General features: G+C 38.3%; 1 protein-coding gene across 1 annotated transcript in view; it reads right to left on the reverse strand.

Annotated features, from left to right (window-relative positions):
- Nucleotides 1-20,581, reverse strand: part of MAMDC2 (MAM domain containing 2) — a 64,825-nt gene that overhangs the window by 6,263 nt on the left and 37,981 nt on the right. Inside the window, exons 6-11 of the mRNA XM_040540312.1 lie at nt 19,553-19,809; nt 16,042-16,135; nt 14,320-14,466; nt 13,172-13,437; nt 2,095-2,188; nt 375-527 (exon numbers count right to left, since the gene is read on the reverse strand). Of these exons, the coding sequence (XP_040396246.1) occupies nt 375-527; nt 2,095-2,188; nt 13,172-13,437; nt 14,320-14,466; nt 16,042-16,135; nt 19,553-19,809 (1,011 nt within the window). The remainder of the gene's footprint in view (nt 1-374; nt 528-2,094; nt 2,189-13,171; nt 13,438-14,319; nt 14,467-16,041; nt 16,136-19,552; nt 19,810-20,581) is intronic.

The raw sequence follows: 20,581 nt of genomic DNA on the forward strand, positions 1-20,581 counted from the left end.
AAGTTGTTTATGTGGAAGAACTGAGCTCCCACCCATTTGCATTTTTGTTTTAGGGAATATTTGCAGAATCTAAGGGCTTGGGAGAGGGCTTTTCTGCAGGGCCCAGGGAGTCACCCTGTCCTTTTTCTCCCAAGGGAAAGGGCTACTCTGGGATGTGAAGACTGGATTCTTCACTTGGCCCGCACTCAATTTTGATTAAACACCACATTCTCAAACTATTGGTGGTTCCCTAAGAAACTTACTTACTTCATTTGATTAATAATTGTTCTGAACAGCAGAGTAAAAAATTTTTCTGTGTTTTAGGTTATCATGTCAAAGTATTTTGATTAACTCTTAATAACTGTTCTGAAAGTTCAATGTGAAGCTTAACTCACCTACCCCGGTAGTGTGGTCTCCTTTTGGTCCAGTGTAAGAGGTGGGAGTTGGGCCCCTTCTCCTGTGCCAACTTCCACGACCTCTCTTCTTCTGGGTAAACATACACTCATCTTTTTCAAAAGTACACTTTCCAGGAGAGGGTGGCAGTAGATCTATAATGAGATGTCATTTTTTAAAACTGTAAATATATTAGACAGATGTATAGAGAGATTACACAAACAATATATTGCATATGTTCACCTGCTGAGATCATTTATATCTACCTAGCAACACTTAACGGCTGTCACAAGCCTGTAAAAATTAGCTTAAAAGTGAAGTACATGATTTCATTTCATTTTCTTCACAACTTTGAGAAAATCTGTGCCTTAGTCTAGCTCACTAACATCTGCTAACATTCTTTAAAACATCTCGTATAGTTTATTGTAGTTCTGACTCCGCAAAGGGCTCTACCAGCCTCGTATTCTTCACTACTGTAGCAACCAAGGCAGTTTAACAAGTTCCAGCACATGCAACATGCATATTAATAGATCTTGTCAAATATTGGTGTCTCCGTGATCTGAAATGAAATGCCACATTTAGCTCTCCTGTGTTGCCTTGGCATCTGATTCCACTATCACATACAACGGACTGCTACAATTTGAGTTTTTACGACAGGAGTAGACACCATAGAAATGTGTTCACCTTTAAAAAGGAGGAAGCCTTTGAGCATCTCTTACTCAGGAGCTGATTTTCTGCTGCCATCAGTGACAATAGTCACTGTATGATTATATGACCAAAGTCAAGTCATAGTCCTAGTATGACTATACATTCAAATACCAGTTCTTCACCCTTCATTCGTTTACAAACCCCTTAGGAACTACAGAGAGGCAAAATCAGCAACTTTTGGAAATACTTTAGAAAAATGGCAATTTGCTTTATATGTGTGACTTGTCTCTCTCTGTTCAGTAATGGCTAGCCGCCTGAACGCATGAAATCCAGCCTGAAGAGGTCATAAAATACTTATTATTACATGGCAATATAAATGGCATGGTAAATCTGCCTCATCACCATTTCAAAGGCATGGTTTTGTTCCAAAAAATAATGAGATTATAGATCATGTCTGTCTTATGAGAATGGCTTCCAAATTAAGATACAATCGTTGCATTGTCAAACCTCAAAAAGCCCCAGAAGAGAGAGTTTGGGTGAATTCAGAGAGGTTAGCCTGTGCATGTCAGAGTGTAAAGTCTCAGAAACACTGAATTCCTCCCACTATGGGAGGGAGAGTTAGGCTTGTCTTATCTGTGTACATTTCAGAGCTGCAGCTCAGATAAGGGACTGTATCTTGGCCTCACACAACTGTACTTCTGGACAAAAAGAACAATGCTGTGTTTTGAAAATGTTGCTTTTGAGTGTATACCGGGTCTCCTAAAGCCACTTTCCTGTCAGTCTGACTTCTTTTATAAATGGTTGTGCCCCACAAGTAATGAGCCCTGATACACAACTGCACTGAAGTTAGTGAAGTTAATTAGGAGTTATCCCGCGAACAAAACCTGGTCCTCACTCTATGTATGATACTCCAAAAAAAGGATTAATGCAACACATATTGGAAAAAGAAAATACACCACAGTGGAATGAAGTCAGCTGCTGGAAAGGCTTGGAAAATGAAGGTATAAGATGTGCCCTTATTAAAAAGGGAACGGGGAGTAGCAGCTGTTGAACAACAAATACACATGATCTTACCAGCAGACTGGCAGCTTCCCAGGCTCAGAGTTATATCATCCAGTGCCACAAGTCCACAGTCCCAGAAGCTTTTGCACCAACTCACAAAGACAACCTGCAATATATGAAGGAAGTTTCATGTATCTCCAACAAAAGCTGGCACTGCTAAGAGCCTGAAATTTTAGATTTTTCTAACTACGCTACTGATTTAATATCTACAGTACAGAAATGATGAATTAACTTTGATTTGGCACATACTAATACTGCCAATGACTGACATTTAAATCCAGTGGGTTTTAGATGTTTTCATTAAATAAAAAGTGTTTTCTCATTTTTATGGGCAAATGATGTATCTCTTTATGTAGCTGCCATTTTACTAGGAAAGTGTATTTTTTAGTGCATGTCAAAGGATAACTCACTAAAGTTGTTTTTTTGTTTTTGTTTTTTTACTTCACCAACAAAACAACACTAAGAGTTAAGTGTCCTCAGCCAACCCATCCTTACAACCAGGAAGTTTTATCTATGAAAAAATAAATTTCAAAGAGTAGTGCAGCATGATGGCCAACAGGAATGGCCCAGGAAAAGTGCAGGCAAAGAATAACACGGGAAAGATGAAACTACTGCATAAAATGGGATTCTTCAGAAATGATGCAAGACCACGATGTCATAAGGCAGGAGACTGAAAATGCTAAGCATCATTCACAGTGTTTATCTAGCTTTTAAGAACATTAAGAACAGAGCCCAAGGTGTTTTATTTGACTACACATTAATTCTGCCATGGAAAATCCAAGTCACTCTCAGGATGGCAAAATAAAATACAAAGAAACCACTGAAACCATAAGATTCCCAGCTGCTGTTCTCCCAAGGTTGACACAGAGTTGTTTGAATTACACAAGACACAATAAGGTTTATTTTGTGAAAATATACTGCTGACAGTTTTCTATGCGTAACTACTGCAAACAACTGTCTGTCCATTCAGGTTATGACCATAATTTGTGTGGAGCTTTTGAAAACAATTCTTTTGTGATGAGGTCTGAGGTAGTGACTAGTGACAGGTAAATGTCACTTCTAAAATTTAATATTCGGGAACAACTGTAAACACCTTGGTTACATATTTGAGGTTGAATGCTGATTGACAGTTTCATGCTGATAGAAAAAGATTTTTAAGAGTACTTAATGCATTATCTGTTATATCCTCTAGTACCAGTGTCAGTAACATCTTCAATGTAGTCATTATACAGTAATTTTCTAGATTGTTTTGCTTAGTTGTATTTATTTATCTATCTGCTTATAAAACAGCCTTTTAAGAATGTATGGGTTATGCTGCCCAGCATGGAGCAATTTTCAAAACCATTTTACATTCCAATCATCCATACCATTCACTCCAAACCATTTTACATACCAATCCTGGTAACAGGGATCAATTATCAATCTTGCAAAATGCTAGAGGTACAGACTTGTCAGTTGCCTCTTCACAGCACGCACAGGTGCTCAGTGTATAGTAGCCTAAGAGTGGTCTTAGATGTCTTAGATGTTTTTCTGTAGAGCTGCTATCTCAGTCCTAAGGTTTAACAGGGCATAAATTGTTTCCTAATTTGTAAGGCCATTCTCAAGAAACAGATGCAATTTTTTAAAAAAGTGGTAGCATTTCTTGGAATAAAGAATACAATAAATACTGACGTTGAGTGGACGTCATTCACTGTATTTTTAATAAATGCATTCTGGTGAACATTTGTAATAAACTAAAGACATATTATAGTTCTAAAACCAAGAATATTCAGAAAACCACACATGAAAGGGTGAGGTCAGTTCTCGTTTGTGAAACAACATTTCCACACTGTGGAATCATGTTCTAAGCGATGTTTTCCGATTGACATCACTGGGACCAGGATCAAGTTCTTTATTCTTAAATTGCAATAATTTGTTCCATACAAGGTATGCAATTACCCATTGGATCCTGCAGAAAACGCTACATCTTAAAAGCATCACAACAATGTAAGATGGTCTGACAAAGGCCATTGAACAAGTATCCTTCCTACAAAGGATCGACCTGTTTCTGTGACACTTGTAAACTCGTTCAGTTTTGTCATCTGCAGCTTTAGCATTACTGATTCTCTGCTTGCTTTTTGTGGTACTGGGTGACATATTGTCATGAGCAGACTTTATAATTGCACGGGGTGGGGGAGGTGGGGGGGATGCTCGAGTATGCAGAATTTTCAATATGAGCTATAGCATTATATACTGTAATTGTTCATTTTCCTCTTGGCTTATCTTGTTATGTTCTTGATTTACTTTAAGCAATGGGGTAGAAGATATTTTTTTTCACAGGTCATCTATTCACTCTTCTTTTGTCCTAAATGTCCCATTTTTTGTCTTATATGACCATTTTGGGGTATTTGAACTTTACCTACCAAAACTACATCAATTTGGATTGCACTCAGCCAGTATTTTTCACCCTATGTCAGAACTCATTCCTTTCTACATTCTCGACAGCCCTAGTGTCTCATGGTGCTTTACATTTGCTCTTGTTTTGAATGAAAATATTTCCTGGGTCAATTGTTCCAAAAGAAATTTTTATGAAGTTATCTCATGCCTTGGAGAAGAAAACAGCGGGATCTTTGTGCTCAGCTCACACTTTTTTTCAAAAACCATGACAAATGAACAATATGCTAATTGTTTCAAACTAGGTAACAAATCTTTCTGGACTAGCATGCTATCTTGCAGGCTAAATTAAAAACATTGTCAAATGCAGGCAGTTCTACTGAAACTGCCTGAATACTGAAAAATAAAACGTATTTTTCTCTCATGTCTCTTTTTCAATAAACAGACATAGCCAGGGCATTAGTTTCCTTCCATATCATTGCCCTGATTTCTGGAGGATGATTTGTTTATTTTCCAGTGCTTAATCAATGTTCCTGGCCTGCAGCCTCAAAGATAACAGTGAGCAGGTCTTATCATTTATCCTAGATTATATATATCAGCAATGAGTAACACCAAATGAGAACTGGTAGATTTCACTTCTATAACCTGCTATTGGGTTGTGCCTCAGACATTGAGTGAAGTGGAACAGACATCTCATCCTTACCTCTCTGCACCTCTACGAGTTGATGTGAGCTGAATGTATGAATATGAAGTGTGTATCAGTGTGTATCTGCTTTTGAAGGAGAGAGGAGTAGGACATGAGAAGTACAGAGAGAGGAATAGGGAAGTTTGTAAACAGCAGCTTGAGGGTAGCGGATTGAAAACAGAAAACAGGAGAAAAGGATAGAAGATGTCGCTAGATCCCTAAGGGTCCAGTGCATTTTCTTTCCTGCTTGTTTATACCAGAAAGTATAGCTGTTGCTCAACTAAAGAGCAGGAGCAGCTAAAAATAATAGTAATTATAAAAAAAAAAAAAAAAGGGACAACAGCCAAATCTGGTGTCTCAACAGCAGGCTATGCTTCTGCAGCAAATCAATTTACCTGATTTTATCTCACTGAATATTACTATGTTTAATCTATGTACTGTATATCTGCCTCAACTCAAAACTCATTCTGGCAGTTAGACGTATATTTAAGACAAATATTTTTGAAAACCCTTCCTGTCCAAGGCCAAATGGGTTGCAGAAACCAACAATGAAAGAGAAACATACGAAGAGTAAGGCCACCGGCTTCAATATTTATTGTAGTTATTGCTACATCTATATTCAACGGATTGCACTGTCTAGTAGAGAATACTGCCCGCATAGTGATGTATATAGGACACTGATATCATGCACTGTCCTCCAGATCCTTCCTAGATTTCCAGTAATGTCCTATTATAGCTCTATTTCAATGAAATTGATTCCTTGGCTCTTTTTGTTAGAGGCAAAGGTTCTTGCTTTTAGGCTGATGAGTCTTTTCAGATGGTGTGGCACAGTAATATCACAATATTAAGTACCCAGAACAAAAATAGAGAAAAAAAAAAAGAATATCAATTAAGTACCAAATTTAATTGTGTAATATTTAATGTAACATATTCCCTTGCTTAGCTACTGTGAAGTTGCAGGCCACTTAGGAAAAACTTTCTAATGCATTCTGAGTAAGTTTTACAGTTGTTTACAATATATCATTTCCATAACTGTATATCAAACACCACAGACAGCGAGGTACACATTTTGCAAGTATTAATGCTACTGTTTACAGACCCTAATATTGTTATTTCCAGTGACTGTTCTTTAAGATGTTTTTTGTTTTAGACATCAGAGAAGGTAGGACAGAGAAGGGTCAACATATAAAATGCAGCTAATTCAAACAAAATAATCAATCTTTATTTGACACAAGTAAGAGATTTTCAGAGGAGCAGTTGAGGACTAGGACGTCAGCCCTCCTTCACCTGGTACCTAGTTGGAAAACTGTATCCTTCCATACTGTTGACTTGGCCATGGTGATACAGGTTTTTATGGTATTCAAGACAACATTAGTCATTTACCAGTGACTTTTGTGGACAAGTGGGAGACACACTTTTATCAGTAGTAAAGAGAAATCTCAGAATTAATTAATTTAATTAATACAGGCTTTAAAAGACTACTCATTTCATTGAGTATTTTCACAGGGAAAAAGTGAGAACAAGGTCCAAAAACACTCTTACCAAGCCCTAGGATGGCGGAGAGTGGGGTGATAATGGATGTTTAGGGAAAACAGTACAAGAAACAAATCAACCATAAAGGAATTTGTCTTCTACTGTAACATGTTCAGCTCCTGGAGATCTGAAGAATTTGCTGAACTGGAGGTCATACCTATACCACTGTGTTTACTGGTCACTGCGATGTCTATTTTCCATGAATTTGCCCAATCCCTTCTGAAATGCAGGTATACTATTAGCCTCCACAGCATCCTGTGGCAAGGGACTTCATTGTCTAGTTGTTCCTGAAAAAGTCCTTCCTTTTTTTTTTTTTTTTTTTTTAAATAAATATTGAAGTGCAACGTTCAGTTGATTTCACTTTCTCACAACTGTAACTAAAATTAGTTATGGTAAAGGGGTGAAAACAAACAGATGAACTCATAGAAAGAGGATGAGAAAAAAAAAAAAAAAAGACATTAAAGAAAAGCACACTAAAGAGGAAGAAAAATAGACTGAAAGAATAAAAGCCGAGGAAATACTGCCACAACTGCTCTGAGGAAAGTAGGGTAGATGGGTTATGATGCCAGCTACCCTCTTGAGAATTTCTGTCTTAACTCTTCGGGTGGTATTCAGACACTAGTGGTGGATAGCATCATACAAATCTGTATGAACGGAGGATAAACAACATGAGATTTTTGCTTTATAAAATCAGGGGATCAGAATGGTGAATCAATCCAGCAGAAATAAACAGAACTGATGTGAGCAGACCAAACTGCACTCAAACCTTTATTTTAATCTAGGCATTAGGGATTTATTCCGTAGTTTCATAGAAGCAAAATCTTTCCATGGTTCCTTATGCACACATAAATGCACACAAGCACACACACACAATATTAAAAAGAAAACTCATGTTCCATGGTGCATGTGAGCATCTCCAAGTTACACATGGCATAAGCAAATTGGTCTTTCAGTTAGCACTGACCTTTCCCTGCCGTGTATTAGCCTGGTAGATCAGATTCAGTTCATTCAGTGAGATGGAAAGAATCTACATATTTCAGAGTCAGATTTTTATACTGCCCTTACAGATATTTATACAAAAAGACATGGAGGGTTTCATTTATTTTAATAAATGATAGGAAAATCTTATTTTATATTATCTGTCTCACATTTATTTGCTGGGTATAGAGAGTATAAAAATACTTTTTACGCATAGGACTATTGGTGCATACACTCACTTAAACAGAGTGTCTCAAATGCAGAGGGAAAAAATGGAATTTAAATTTCCTGCCTTCTCACTAGCTTCATATAAAATACATATTTGCAGTATTTACATATATACATATGCAAATATATGTATATATGTATTATTATATAAAAGTATATATAAATATAAACATTTATGACTTACTCAGTTGGATCATACCCACCTAACCTTTTCAAAGTGGTATTTTGAAAGTGTAATATAAAAGCCTGTTGGCCAGCTTCAAATTTCCTGCTCAAAGAACTCAAGCCAACACTCTATGCCAGACTGAAGTTAGCTAATTCCAAAAGAACTTGCAAAAACCATTACACGAACCAAAGGGTGAAAGTCTGAGACTTTTTACTGGCCTGACACACACACAAAAAAATACATTATCAAAATTAAAACTTATCAGATGGATTTTAAAGTATTGTTTTCAAAGCTTTGAGTGTAATATTCATAGTGAGAAGAAAGATGAAAGACATACACATTCAAGTATTTTAGAAAAATTGTCTTCTGGCTGCAAAATCTTTATGACCTCCAGGACTCTCCAGCCAAAGGAACATAACGTCTGCTTTGCTGACCTAGCGGGCCATTAAGGAGCAGCCAGGAGACTGTTTGCTCTTTCCACAGACACTGAGCCAACCTACAAGTCACCGGTAACCAAGAACTTGATCAGCCAAACTACTGTGCATGCCTACAGCTTCTTATCATTTACATCCCAATTTGATGCACCTCAGAAAACAATGTGATAGTCACATCAACCATCCCTGAGAAAATGTTGTAGCTCCACCTTATTTTAGGAACACCTTGCTCCATTAAAAGACTGTATTTTCACTTGTTTATAACATTGCCAAGTTGCAATGATTTTAGCTCAGACTTTCCATTCTGGGTGCTTGCTTCAAGCTTGTTTTGGAAGATTTAAACCAAAACAGTTCCATCGTTTCCATGAACAGGGCTAGGAAAAAAGGCATTATTTTGCCCCTATTTTAAAAATTCTTTGAAAAGCTTGGTCACTCCGAGACTTTGGAGTAGGACAATGAAATGTTTCTGGGTTTGGTCTTTGTACCAGAATTGTGCTTTTTGTCAATTCATTGATTTTTGAAAACCTAAAATTTGTAAGAACTTGTACAGGCGGGGGAAAGAGAGTGGGACATGGACAGGATCTGAGGGACTGACTGGAGCTGAGGAGCCAGAAGTAAGATGGGGAATATGAGTGGGGTGTTGCTGCCTACGGGGCAGGACAGAAAAGACAAAGATGCACCCATGAGGCACCAAGAGACACGAGTACAGGTTAGAGGAGACAGGACAAGAGATATCGAGCTTCACTGAGCAGATAACGGCTTTGGATTCACCATCTCTCCCTCCAGAACCTGCAGTGTAATCCCTGAGCTGCTGTCTCACACCACTCCTTACAGTCAGGCAAGTGTGCTCTGATGCACTTTGACCAGCTGCCTATACTGAAGATGGCAAATGACTATCCCTTGCCAGCTATTTCATTAGGTCCTTGGCAGATATCTTTACAGATAACTAAGTGAATGCTTATATAATGCCACACCATGCTCTTCACTTCCTTCTGCCAGCTTTCAACAAATAAAAGGAAACAACATAATTAAGCATGAAATGACTTTTTAAAGTATTTAAGTGGAAGAGATGGGCATGAGATTGCAAGGAAAAGACAGAATCAGGCTCACTGTGCAACTTAATTCAAGCATATTTGTGAATATTACAAGCAGACAACCCACAACTACACCAGTTTTTCACCCTCACCTTATGGCAAGAAAGCACACACTTAAACTTTGGCATAATTTGTATTTTTCATGCGATCTTCTCAGCCTTAAAATAATATACTGTTACATTTTCCTATGTATATTTCATGCATGTACTTTTTCATGCATATAGTTTTTCATGCATATTTGCCTCTGCTTCAGAACATTGCCCGTTGTCTTCCATGTACTAATTGTCTAATGAAGACTTAATAAACTAATCATAAATATACATATGCAACCATCATGGAAACCATAAAACAGTCAATCCATTATACAAAGTTCAAGACATTACAGCTTGTTCATGATTGATTATGTACCAATGGCCTCTATTACATATTTAAAGCTGCAACTTAATCCCTATTCTAAATCTAATTTAATCTTCCAATCCAGGAAAAAAAATTGTGAGGTAATAGGTTTCAATCAACATTAAGGCTTCCTCCCCCCCAAATACATAGTTATTTGGCTAAGGGATGTCTGAATTGTGAAATGCTGAACACAGTAGTCTTCGAAAGCCTAATAAATCTCACTTTTTGCGATATTTAAAGAATGCAAACTCAACAAGGACATTTTGCAACTTGTTCCTATGGAAAAGAGGGCCTTCTCACCACAAGACCTAAAGTGGCACAGTCAATACAACAGCAGGAAGGGAAGCCATCCAAAAGGACCTGCACAAGCTTGATAAGTGGGCTCACGTGAACCTAATGAAGCTCAACAAGTCCAAGTGCAGGGTGCTGCACCTGAGTCAGGGCAATCCCAGACATGAGCACAGACTGGGAGAACTCACTGAGAGCAGCCCTGCAGAGAAGGACCTGCGGGTTCTGGTGGATGAAAAATTCGACACGAGCCAGCAGTGTGTGCTTGCAGCCCAGCAGGCCAACTGCGTCCTGGGCTGCATCAGCAGAGGGGTGGGCAGCAGGTGGAGGGAGGTGACTGTGCCCCTCTGCTCTGTCCTTGTGAGGCCCCACCTGGAGTGCTGCGTCCAGGGCTGGGCCCCCAGCACAAGAAGGATGTGGGGCTGTTAGAGTGGGTCCAGAGGAGGGCCACAAAGATGATCAGAGGGCTGGAGCACCTCTCCTGTGAAGAAAGGCTGAGAGAGCTGGGGATGTTCAGCCTGAAGAAGAGCAAGCTCCAGGGAGACCTCATTGAAGCTGTTCAGTACTTAAAAGGGGCTTATAAAAAAAGGACGGCAACTTTTTCCTCAGGCAGATAGTGATAGGACAAGGGGGAACGGTTTTAAACTAAAAGAGGTGAGATTTAGTTTAGGGGTTAGGAGGAAACTTTTCACTCAAAGGTTGGTGAGGCACTGGAGCAGGTTGCCCAGAGAAGCTGTGGATGCCCCATCCCTGGAGGTGTTCAAAGCCAAGCTGGGGCTTTGAGCAACATAATCTTGTTGGAATTGTCCCTGCCCATGGCAGGGCACTTGGAACTGGATGAACTTAATATCCCTTCCTACCCAAGCCATTCTGTGATTCTATGAAACCACTGAAGGTTTTTGAGAATTGTCAGATGCCAACTTAACCCCCCTTCTGCAGAGCACGAGGTTCGTAGAGCCCCTTTAGGCTCAGAAGCAGAAAGTATATTCCCTTGACTTCTTCTCTCCTGTACCACTCTCCCCATCTGTTACTGCCCACAGGCAGACTGGTAGCTACAGACATGAAAGCTGAATTTCAAGAAGTTTTACAAGCTTTCCATCCTAGGCAAGCTTCTTTACAAGTTTTTTAGATACAGTAATTTCTAGGAAAACATAAAAATAGTTCTTCATAAATCCACACTGGAAGAGATTTTCCATGCAAATGTCAGATGCTAAAAAAAAAACCTGCCACCTCTGCGGCTATAAAACCATTTGTAAGCAGTCATGTTGAGCTGTCATCACTACTCACACATTGTGTTACACTGCTCAAGCTACTGAGCCTTTTTAGAAGTAATAAAAATATATGGAAACAGGACATGGCAAAAGTATATTATAAACTTGCCTTTTTGACAAGTATCTTTTCATGTTTTAAGAAAAAGAAATATATTTTTCTGCAAATATTTTGGGTTGATACTACGAGAGTTTTCTATTGCTCACTTGCTTGGCAGTAATAAAATTCAGAAATTGTTTCTTTCTGTACGAGTTGAAAGGACATTAGAAATTAATGTAAGTTTTATGTGTAAAAAATATAGACATAAGATTTTTTTTATTATTATTTAACAGATGTCTAGAGAAAACTACCCAACAATTAGGACTGAAATTTTCCGTGTATATTTCCTTTTTAACACATTCTAGCAACTTTTCTTTTTACAGTGCATTTACTTCCAGACAAAACTTCCCCCCCCCAAGGAGTTAAACTAAATAATTCCTGTCATTTCAAAAATTACTTTATTGTGGGGAAAAATGCTTAAGATGCTTATCTATAATTTAGAAATACTTTTATTTGAAGAGGTACTAATCACAGAATCACAGAACGGCTGAGGTTGGAAGGGACCTCTGAAGATCATCTAGTCCAATCCCCTTCCTGAGCAGGATCACCTGGAGCACATTGCGCAGGATGGCATCCAGGTGGGTTTTGAATATCTCCAGAGAAGGAGACTGCACAACCTCTCTGGGCAACCTGTGCCAGTGCTCTGTCACCCTCACAGTAAAGAAGTGCCCCCTCATATTCAGCCAGAACTTCATGTGCTTCAAGCAGCTAATAAAAGCTTTCATTCATAAGCAATATAGCATTATCACATTCTGTAAAAAAAAAAAAAAAAAACTGGATTTATCTCAGTGTCCTCAGGTAGTGATCTATCTGGTCCTCCTCCAATGACTCAGAGACAGTAAAAAAACATTACAGAAATCGGGATAACTGCAGAAGTAGCTCCTATACAAATTTGAGCGAGTCACCTGAGAAAAGCAAGTCTTTGTAAGAAGAGTGGAGATGAGGAATAATAGGAGTTTGAAGACTTATTCAGGAGCTGATATGAAATATATCATTATTAACTTGGTGAGCTACTAAAATGACCTCTCCAACCAGACACTGCAAATACTTTATTGCTCTAAATTACACTGACTTCTGGTTTTATATTTTAACCTACTAGCTTACTTTCGGAAAGTAGGATCAACGCCCCATTTTGACCAGAACTTTGACTGTCACTGAGTTTTTTAAATAATTACAATCTGTAATTCACTAAGGTAATTGGAATCACACAGGAAATAAACAAACAGAAATATATAAACATATAGAGCACTGAGAAACCAACATACAACGAGCTGTCGTTCCATGTCCTCCAGTGAAGTCTCTGTGAATACTGTGGCTGTGCTTCAGGGCACCGCCCTGTGCCCCATGCAAAGCCCCTTTACTGGGGCTCGCTTGAGAGCCGGACTGCAAAGAAGGCACCTCCCCACTCTACTGCCCAGGGACCTTTATTTCACTTTGCAGGTATGGCTCACTCAGGATTAATCACTGGATAAGAGAGCTCCCTGAAAGGAAAAGGCAAGGAAAACCTCCATCTATAACCCTGCAGATGTGAAGAGCCGGCTCTTACCTTGCAAGGCATAGGCTTTTTGAAGGAGATTTCAGCTTGAGTCCAAACTCCCTTTGGAGAGTCCAACACAGACCAGATTTTCTCTTGAACCACATGATTCTCCTCAAAAATATAAACAGTGAGGGTGCCACTCATTTTGAAAAAACCATACAAGGCATAATAAAAACGTAGGCAAAACTGCAGGTTTCCTGGCAGGGTTGGGCCGTACAGACGTCCAATGTACCCAGGCTGTGATGTAAACTTCGTGTTTGCCAGCAAGTAATAACCTGCAAGACATTGCAATTATTGAGTATTTCCAATAGGCAATTAACACAGCTTATTTGCTATTAAAGCAGCTTCCATTACTGCAGCAGACTTCGGATGTAAATGCAAATTCTACTGGCAGGAAACAGATATTGAAAGGAAATAAGATTTTTTCTAAAAACATCCCTGCTATTTCAAACTAAACTGGCACACAGCTAAGTTACTAGAAATAAGCACTCTTCAAATACACATGGAAATATTCTCTGGCCTGCTGGAACCCTCACTATTTCAAAGGTACTCTTCTGAGAACACAGAATGAAGAATGGGGCACCAAGCACATTATTCCCCACAATGAGTATGAAAGAGATGAAGCTTTAGCACACAAGTAATAACCACAAATACTCTACATAAGGGGATGTGTGAGAAGCACTACATCAGTGCAAAAGACATTTTCAGAGCTTATTAGAAGGCCTTTCACTATGTGGTTTCACTACGCAAAATTTGACATTTTTCCTTAAAAATGCCAACTGCCCTATGCCTGGAAGAGCTAAGATCCCCATCTCTCCTCTATATGAAAAGCAATTCATTGAGCTACTATCATATTTGCTTGCACGTTTTTGTGGAGTCATGTCCTTAGTGGCTGCAGATCAATGCAGCCTGGTGACACTACTCCGATTTATGTCCCTGTGTGGCCATTCAACATGACATTGCCCCTGCACGCGCAGGGCCAGGCACAGTCTGAGTCCCAGCTAGGCCTCAGCAGCCTGCACTGATCTTTCACAGCAGGGATTTACAGCGAAGCAATCTAACCAATGTGCCAATGATGTTATCTAACTGAGTGAAAATTTATGCAACAGGTTAAGCTTTATGCAGTTTGATTCTTCTAGGGAAAAGTTTTGATTTACCAAACCCAGTAGTGTGATCTCCTACTCTATACACATTGCGCTTCACTTTCACTCTGCTCCATCCTGGGCCATCCTTGTGATCCTGGTAAAAATTACACAGATCTTCCTCAAAATTGCAGCTTGCGTCTGCAGGATTGAAGGAAATTCCTGAAAGATAAATGCATATGTTCTGTTAGGAAAAGTGCAGTATAGCAAGCACAGGCATTTGAAGCACAAGTATGTCAAAGTATACTCTGTTTCATCTTTCTTTGCACTACAGAAGACAAGAACATATAACGATGTTACACATACACGATGCAAAGTCACACTAACATCAAGCTATCAATTTTCTATCACAAGTGGATGTTATTATTATTAGCATCAACAACTTCATTGACCAAAACTTTAAAAAAAAAAAAAAAAAAAAAAAAAAAAAGGAAATAACTTACTGCTGTAATATACACCTCTGTGGTTGAATACAAGAAAAATAAAGATCTCTTGCTTGTTAAAAACCTCTCTACTCAAAATAATTTCAGAAGGAAATGGGAAATAAGTCTGATGACTAACCAGCAGTTAGATGTATTTCAACAAAATAACAAGCAAATGATTGGCATTCATTTGTCAAAAATCAGAATTGAGGCAGAAAATACTACAAAATATTACATAGCTCACTCCATGTAATCCCTCTTGAAACTTACAATGGGAAACACAGATAAGCACACAGTTCCTATCCATGGCATGCTGCAAACATAAATCAGTATTTTTGTTGCAAAACAAAGCAAAAATAGAACAGGCATTAAGGAGTTAATGAAACAACTATATTTACTAAGTGACGTGTGGTGGATTTATAACATATATGTATAATATAAAAATATAATATATAAATAGCATAACATAACGTGCAGTGCAGGTAAAGCTAGCAGAGACTTAAAGCAGATAAAAAAGGGAAAAAAAATCTCTTCTCACTCAGACACTTTAAAACACTAGCCAAAAATTCAAACTTGTGGCCAAAAAGAACGGATGGGCTCAGTGGGAAACCACTAATCTACTTTTGACTATAGCTTAGCACTAGCAGTAGAAGGCAAGCAACCAGTACACAGTGAATTAAGAGGCTGCATTCACAGATGACAAAGTCCTTGGTGCCGCATGCCTCTTCAGCAGAGATCATGTGGACCTAGCTGATTTCTGCTGCTGTCAGAACCTAATAAAATCTGAAAGACGTGACTGTATCTGAGACAAATGATACCACCCGGAACAGTGGAGACAGGAAGGCAAGGCTCCTGTTTTGGTTCTGAAGAACACCTCAGGACATGTGGCATGGTGGAAGATATTCCCTGCGCTGGCAAACATGGAAAGCCCAGGACATTTGCTTCCTCATATCTTGGGAAACCCCTCTCTCTTTCTGAGGCAGGTCTGCATGTGGTAATTTGTTTTAGCACTGGGGAGATGCAAATTCAGCATTCAGTCCAGCACAGTGGTTGCAGATCCCTGAGGCAAAGTAACTGGAAAGGAAGTGTTAGGGATTGGTTTCTAGATCAACGGATCAAGTGAATGGCCTTAGTCTTTATCTGCCTTACACTGCTGTTTTGTCACTAGGAGGAAGAGAAGCCCAATGGCATTGCTCAGCTAAGGAGGCAGCATCTTCACATCACTACAAAATATTACAAGTACTGACACAGGCAGGTCAAAGGGACAGAGCAAAGGGAGAAAATAAGGATGGTAGATAGCAGTAAGAACTCATACCTGTCTGATTGCTGCAGTAAGACGGAGAGAAGGAAATGTCATCAAGGGCAACATAACCTCCCTTGGCACTATTGAAAGCAACTTCAAATACTACCTGGAAATAATAATTACTTGTTATTCATTTACCATCTACACAACAATAATTTTGTTACACACCTTCATATTACAGAATTCTGACCAGATCTCCCAGACAGACTTCATGCAGCTCAGATAGAACTACAGGTGTTGGGACAAATTGAATTATATCACTTATTCATGATATAAATCCAAGTCTGGCCCTTGTACCAGATCTTTGTCCATTTAAGGTCAAGGAAAAATCAAGGAGAACAGAGCTTTTCTGCTGCTTTATGAAACATTTTAAAGATGAAGTCAGGCTACTCTGTGGATAGTATTCCAAGCTAGTATTCAGGGTTATCACCTTTTATTGACCATAACTCCAATGCTGCCTCATTATGACTGTATCTAGCATCTATCTTAAGAGCTAGAACAAAACTGCATGGATTATCCTGCATGAATTGTTGTTGTCACATTAACTTTTCACTAAACATCCTCAGACACTGAAACCCATGCCTTGGAATCAACTGGCAAGGAAGTTTTCCTTTTAAAAAATCAGTTAAGAACCAGAAAAGCTATCTCTGTATTTTGTTTACGAGAAAATCAAACAGTGTGTGTACTTTGCCACTCCCAAGGGAAATTGTTTCCTCTAGTAAGTGGAGGACAGTCCACAACTCTTGAGGAAGTGTGCTAAAATTTATCTGAAGTATCAAAGCACTGAGATACAGGAAAACTTTGAGAAAAGGCCTGAATCACAAGACAACCCCAGGGACAAAACAAGGATATAAGGACAAATGCTTCCAGATTGAGATTCTCTCCACTGATAGCAATGTCTGTGATGTGTTGCCTACAAATGGGAGCCAAACTAGAAGAGCTGTGTAAGAAACCTGAAACATTTCCTTAAGCCGGATGAAAAAAGAGAAGCATCCTCATGAAGCAACTGAAAAAAATATATGCAAAGTTTAATCTTATTTCTGTAAAATTATATCTAAAATAATGAGAATGATGGATTACATAAAAATTCCTGGAGCAGAATAAACACACAGTTTTCCCAGTATCTTGTTTTCAGCAGAGGTCACCTACAGAAAGAACTGTATAAGATGACAAGCTTCCACTTCTTCTGTCACACCTCATTCCCAATGGTTTCTTCTCTTCCATGTATTTGTCTAATCAGCTTTTGAATCAGCACAGTAATGGTATCTTTAGTGTATTGTGGAATTGATTTCTACGATTTAGGTATGCTATGTATGAAAAAAATCCCCCCTTTGGTTTATTTTTGGAACAGCAATCTAAATTATGAGAAACAGTGAAGAGTCAAACTTTTCTGTGTCATTATTTTTATAAACTTCTACCGTATTCTACTTTAGTCATGTTTTTTGGAGGCTGAGAACTCTTACTTTATTCATGTAAATTGATTATCCCCATCTCCCTCTTGTTATTCTAAGGATATTCATTGCTAACTGAAAGGATTGGAGTTGTGAACTCTCCTGAAGGCAGGGATACCCTGAGCATTCATTCATTTAGTGGTATGACATCCCATGGTTTGCTGTATATTCCTATCAAATAATTTCCAGCATTCCAGGTGGCCAGTAAGAACTGAGGTAATGTTTTCATAAAACCAACCACACTACCTCCAAGGTCTAAGTGATCATTAACGAATTTACAGCCAGTGATGCTTTAGTGGCCACGAAATAATGGAGTCAGGTATGTGAGAGGAGTGAGGGAGGAAGGCAAGTAGCAGGGCCAGGCCCTGGGCTTCAGCAGAGCAGATTTTGGCTCATTCAGGTACTGATAGGTGGGATGCCATTGGAGGCAGCTCTGAAGGGCAAACAAGCCCAGGAAAGCTGCTCTGCCTTTGATTGTTTTGTTGTTGTTTTTTTTTTTACATACACATGCACTGACACATTAAGACAGTTCCTCTAATTTCTCTCTAGTAAAGAAAGGCTGCAGTGTGGGAATTCCTTCACAGGACACACAGGCAAAAGATGCATTTGTTTTTTCTGCTGTGGTTCAGTATTCATGCCCTTCCTATATTTCACCTTGGTTGGACCACCAGATACTTAAACATATTTTCAACTTCCAGTGTTGTTACAGGCTTTGTAATTCATTTCACTGATGTAGAATGACATTCTCACGCATTCTTTTCTGCCCGCCAGAGCATGTGGTCTCTTCTGTTTTTCCCATTTGCACACAACTGTTTTTTGAAGATTTTTCTTAATCTTCTAACTCTCTTCACTTCATCATTTAATCACTCCAATTTTCTGACCCTTTTAATCTTTTTTTTTTTATATATAATTTGTTCTTAGCTTCAAATATGGTGTTTTAAAATTATGACCATTACATTAGCAAACGTTATACATCTTCTTCTGTTCCTGTTGTTCTGGGTTAAAGTGTACTTTGCTATCAGGTCTCAACTCATTTCCCATACCATTTGAAGTCTGACTGTTTCAACAGATGACTTGGTCACTGACATTACTGTGTATGAAACAAATATGTAACATTTAATAAAAATTAGCTTTACCCCTAATATTTTCTGAAAATCTGTATGTTTACACTGAATTGATGAATAAATTATGTAGAGTTAAAGCAAATACAGTTGAATCTGGCTTCTCTGTAATCTTAGCATTATATATCTATATAGCATATACAGATATAGGAATATCTGTGCTATATATAAAAATACATATGCATAATGTGTATAATATATATATTATATGTAAGTATATATAATATGCATAAATAGCCCACTGTTTATTCCAAACTTCTTAGATATTTATATAAGTATTATATATACTATGTATAATATATATATATATACACACACACTGTTTATTCCAGTCTTCTAAGGTATTTGTTTTTCAGTAAACATTAGGGAATAAAAAAATCTGCTTCTTTCTGTAATTTGGTCATTAATTATAGCTACCATAGAGAGCTAGCTTTCACATCTAAGGGCTATTGCACTATTAAGCCCCAAGTTTGGACTCTGTCTCATAAAAGCAAAAACAGATTATATAAGGCAGATAAAACATTTAGAACATTTTTAAAAGTTTTTCTTCTACAGTGTGAGGCATGCATAATTTTATGATACTCAGCATCTTCAAAAATGAGTTATCAATTCACAGAAATACGGGACTGAAAGGACAATGACATTATTTGGTAGGAACCAAAAGATCTCACATTAGTAGGACTCTACAACCTCCCATGACAGTCACTTCAAGCAGTTCACCACCTGACTTCATCTTTATTGAAAAACAGCAGTATGAAAAGTGATTTTTCCTTGACCTTTATACAGTGGACAAAGGAAAAAACAAAGGGAAAGACAGATCAGGAGCATTGCTACTAGCATCTTTCAGATACTGGAAGGCCACTGGAATGTTCCCAACTTGGTCTGAGTCAGCAGTGATGTCTGATGAAACCTGCAATTCATAGCTGGACTGGATAGGAATGATTGTTTTACCTCCATGGGGTACGGTGCACTAAAGTCAACCTCTGCTAACTCCCAGCCTGCAGACAAGGCACTCTCTGTTTTCCAGATCTCTTCATAAAAGCCATTCATATCTCTCAAGTAAAGGGTAAAAACAATGCTGCTCTCCTGCTTAAGTTGATAATAAAAAGATAAGCAGCCTGCCATTGGGGCTGTGGTCTTTGGTGAGATTAGCTGTGCCACTTCCTGAAAATGTTTGACGTAAACAGAGTCCACATACATGTAGTGACCTAAAAGTATAAAAGAAACGTGGCATGAGGACACCCTTTAATGGAAACCACTTAAAACAAGTTGCAAGAGGTGGGCAGGGACAAGGTATGTATCACTGTGACTTGGAAAACGAGTAATTCAAATATATATTTTTTTCTCCCTTCATTCTATGTACAGTCCAAAGTTGTTTGGCTGATACCATGGGCAAAACAGCTCAGCTCTTTCTTAAGTCTTTAATCAAAACCTTCACATCAAAGAAAGTAATAAACTCTCTGAATTTTGAGATTCATTCATAAATGGAAAAAAAAAGTTACAACTCAGCAAATTCTCTGCCTCTCAACAGCTTGGTATGGTATTTAGTTTATCCAAGTGCAGCTTTTACTGAGGTAAACTAAGTAAATGAACAAGAATATGAGCTGTGTGTTTCCTCACAGGTTTTATTCAGCACATCGTTCATTTAAAGTAACAAATGAATTGGAAAAAATCTTGTAATTCTGCACATTTCACTGCCTGTATAAAGCTGTTTGATCTACCTAAAATTTGGTTTCTGAATGTTTTATATTTACTGAATGGATTGTTGTTATTTTTTTTCCACAAAATCCTTAAAAAATACTTTTAAGAAAGATTCTTTAACAGAAATACACAATACAGACGAGTAAACACCCTTCTCCTCAACAGACAATATGATATACTAGGCAGGATTTTCAAAGGGAACAGATTCTCAGACTGTGATTTTGGGAGAGCTATCTTGATATAAGCAGGATATGTGCATGTTCATGAATATCCTGTGCA

This window comes from Cygnus olor, chromosome Z (assembly GCF_009769625.2).
Source record: "Cygnus olor isolate bCygOlo1 chromosome Z, bCygOlo1.pri.v2, whole genome shotgun sequence".
Lineage (NCBI taxonomy): Eukaryota > Metazoa > Chordata > Aves > Anseriformes > Anatidae > Cygnus > Cygnus olor.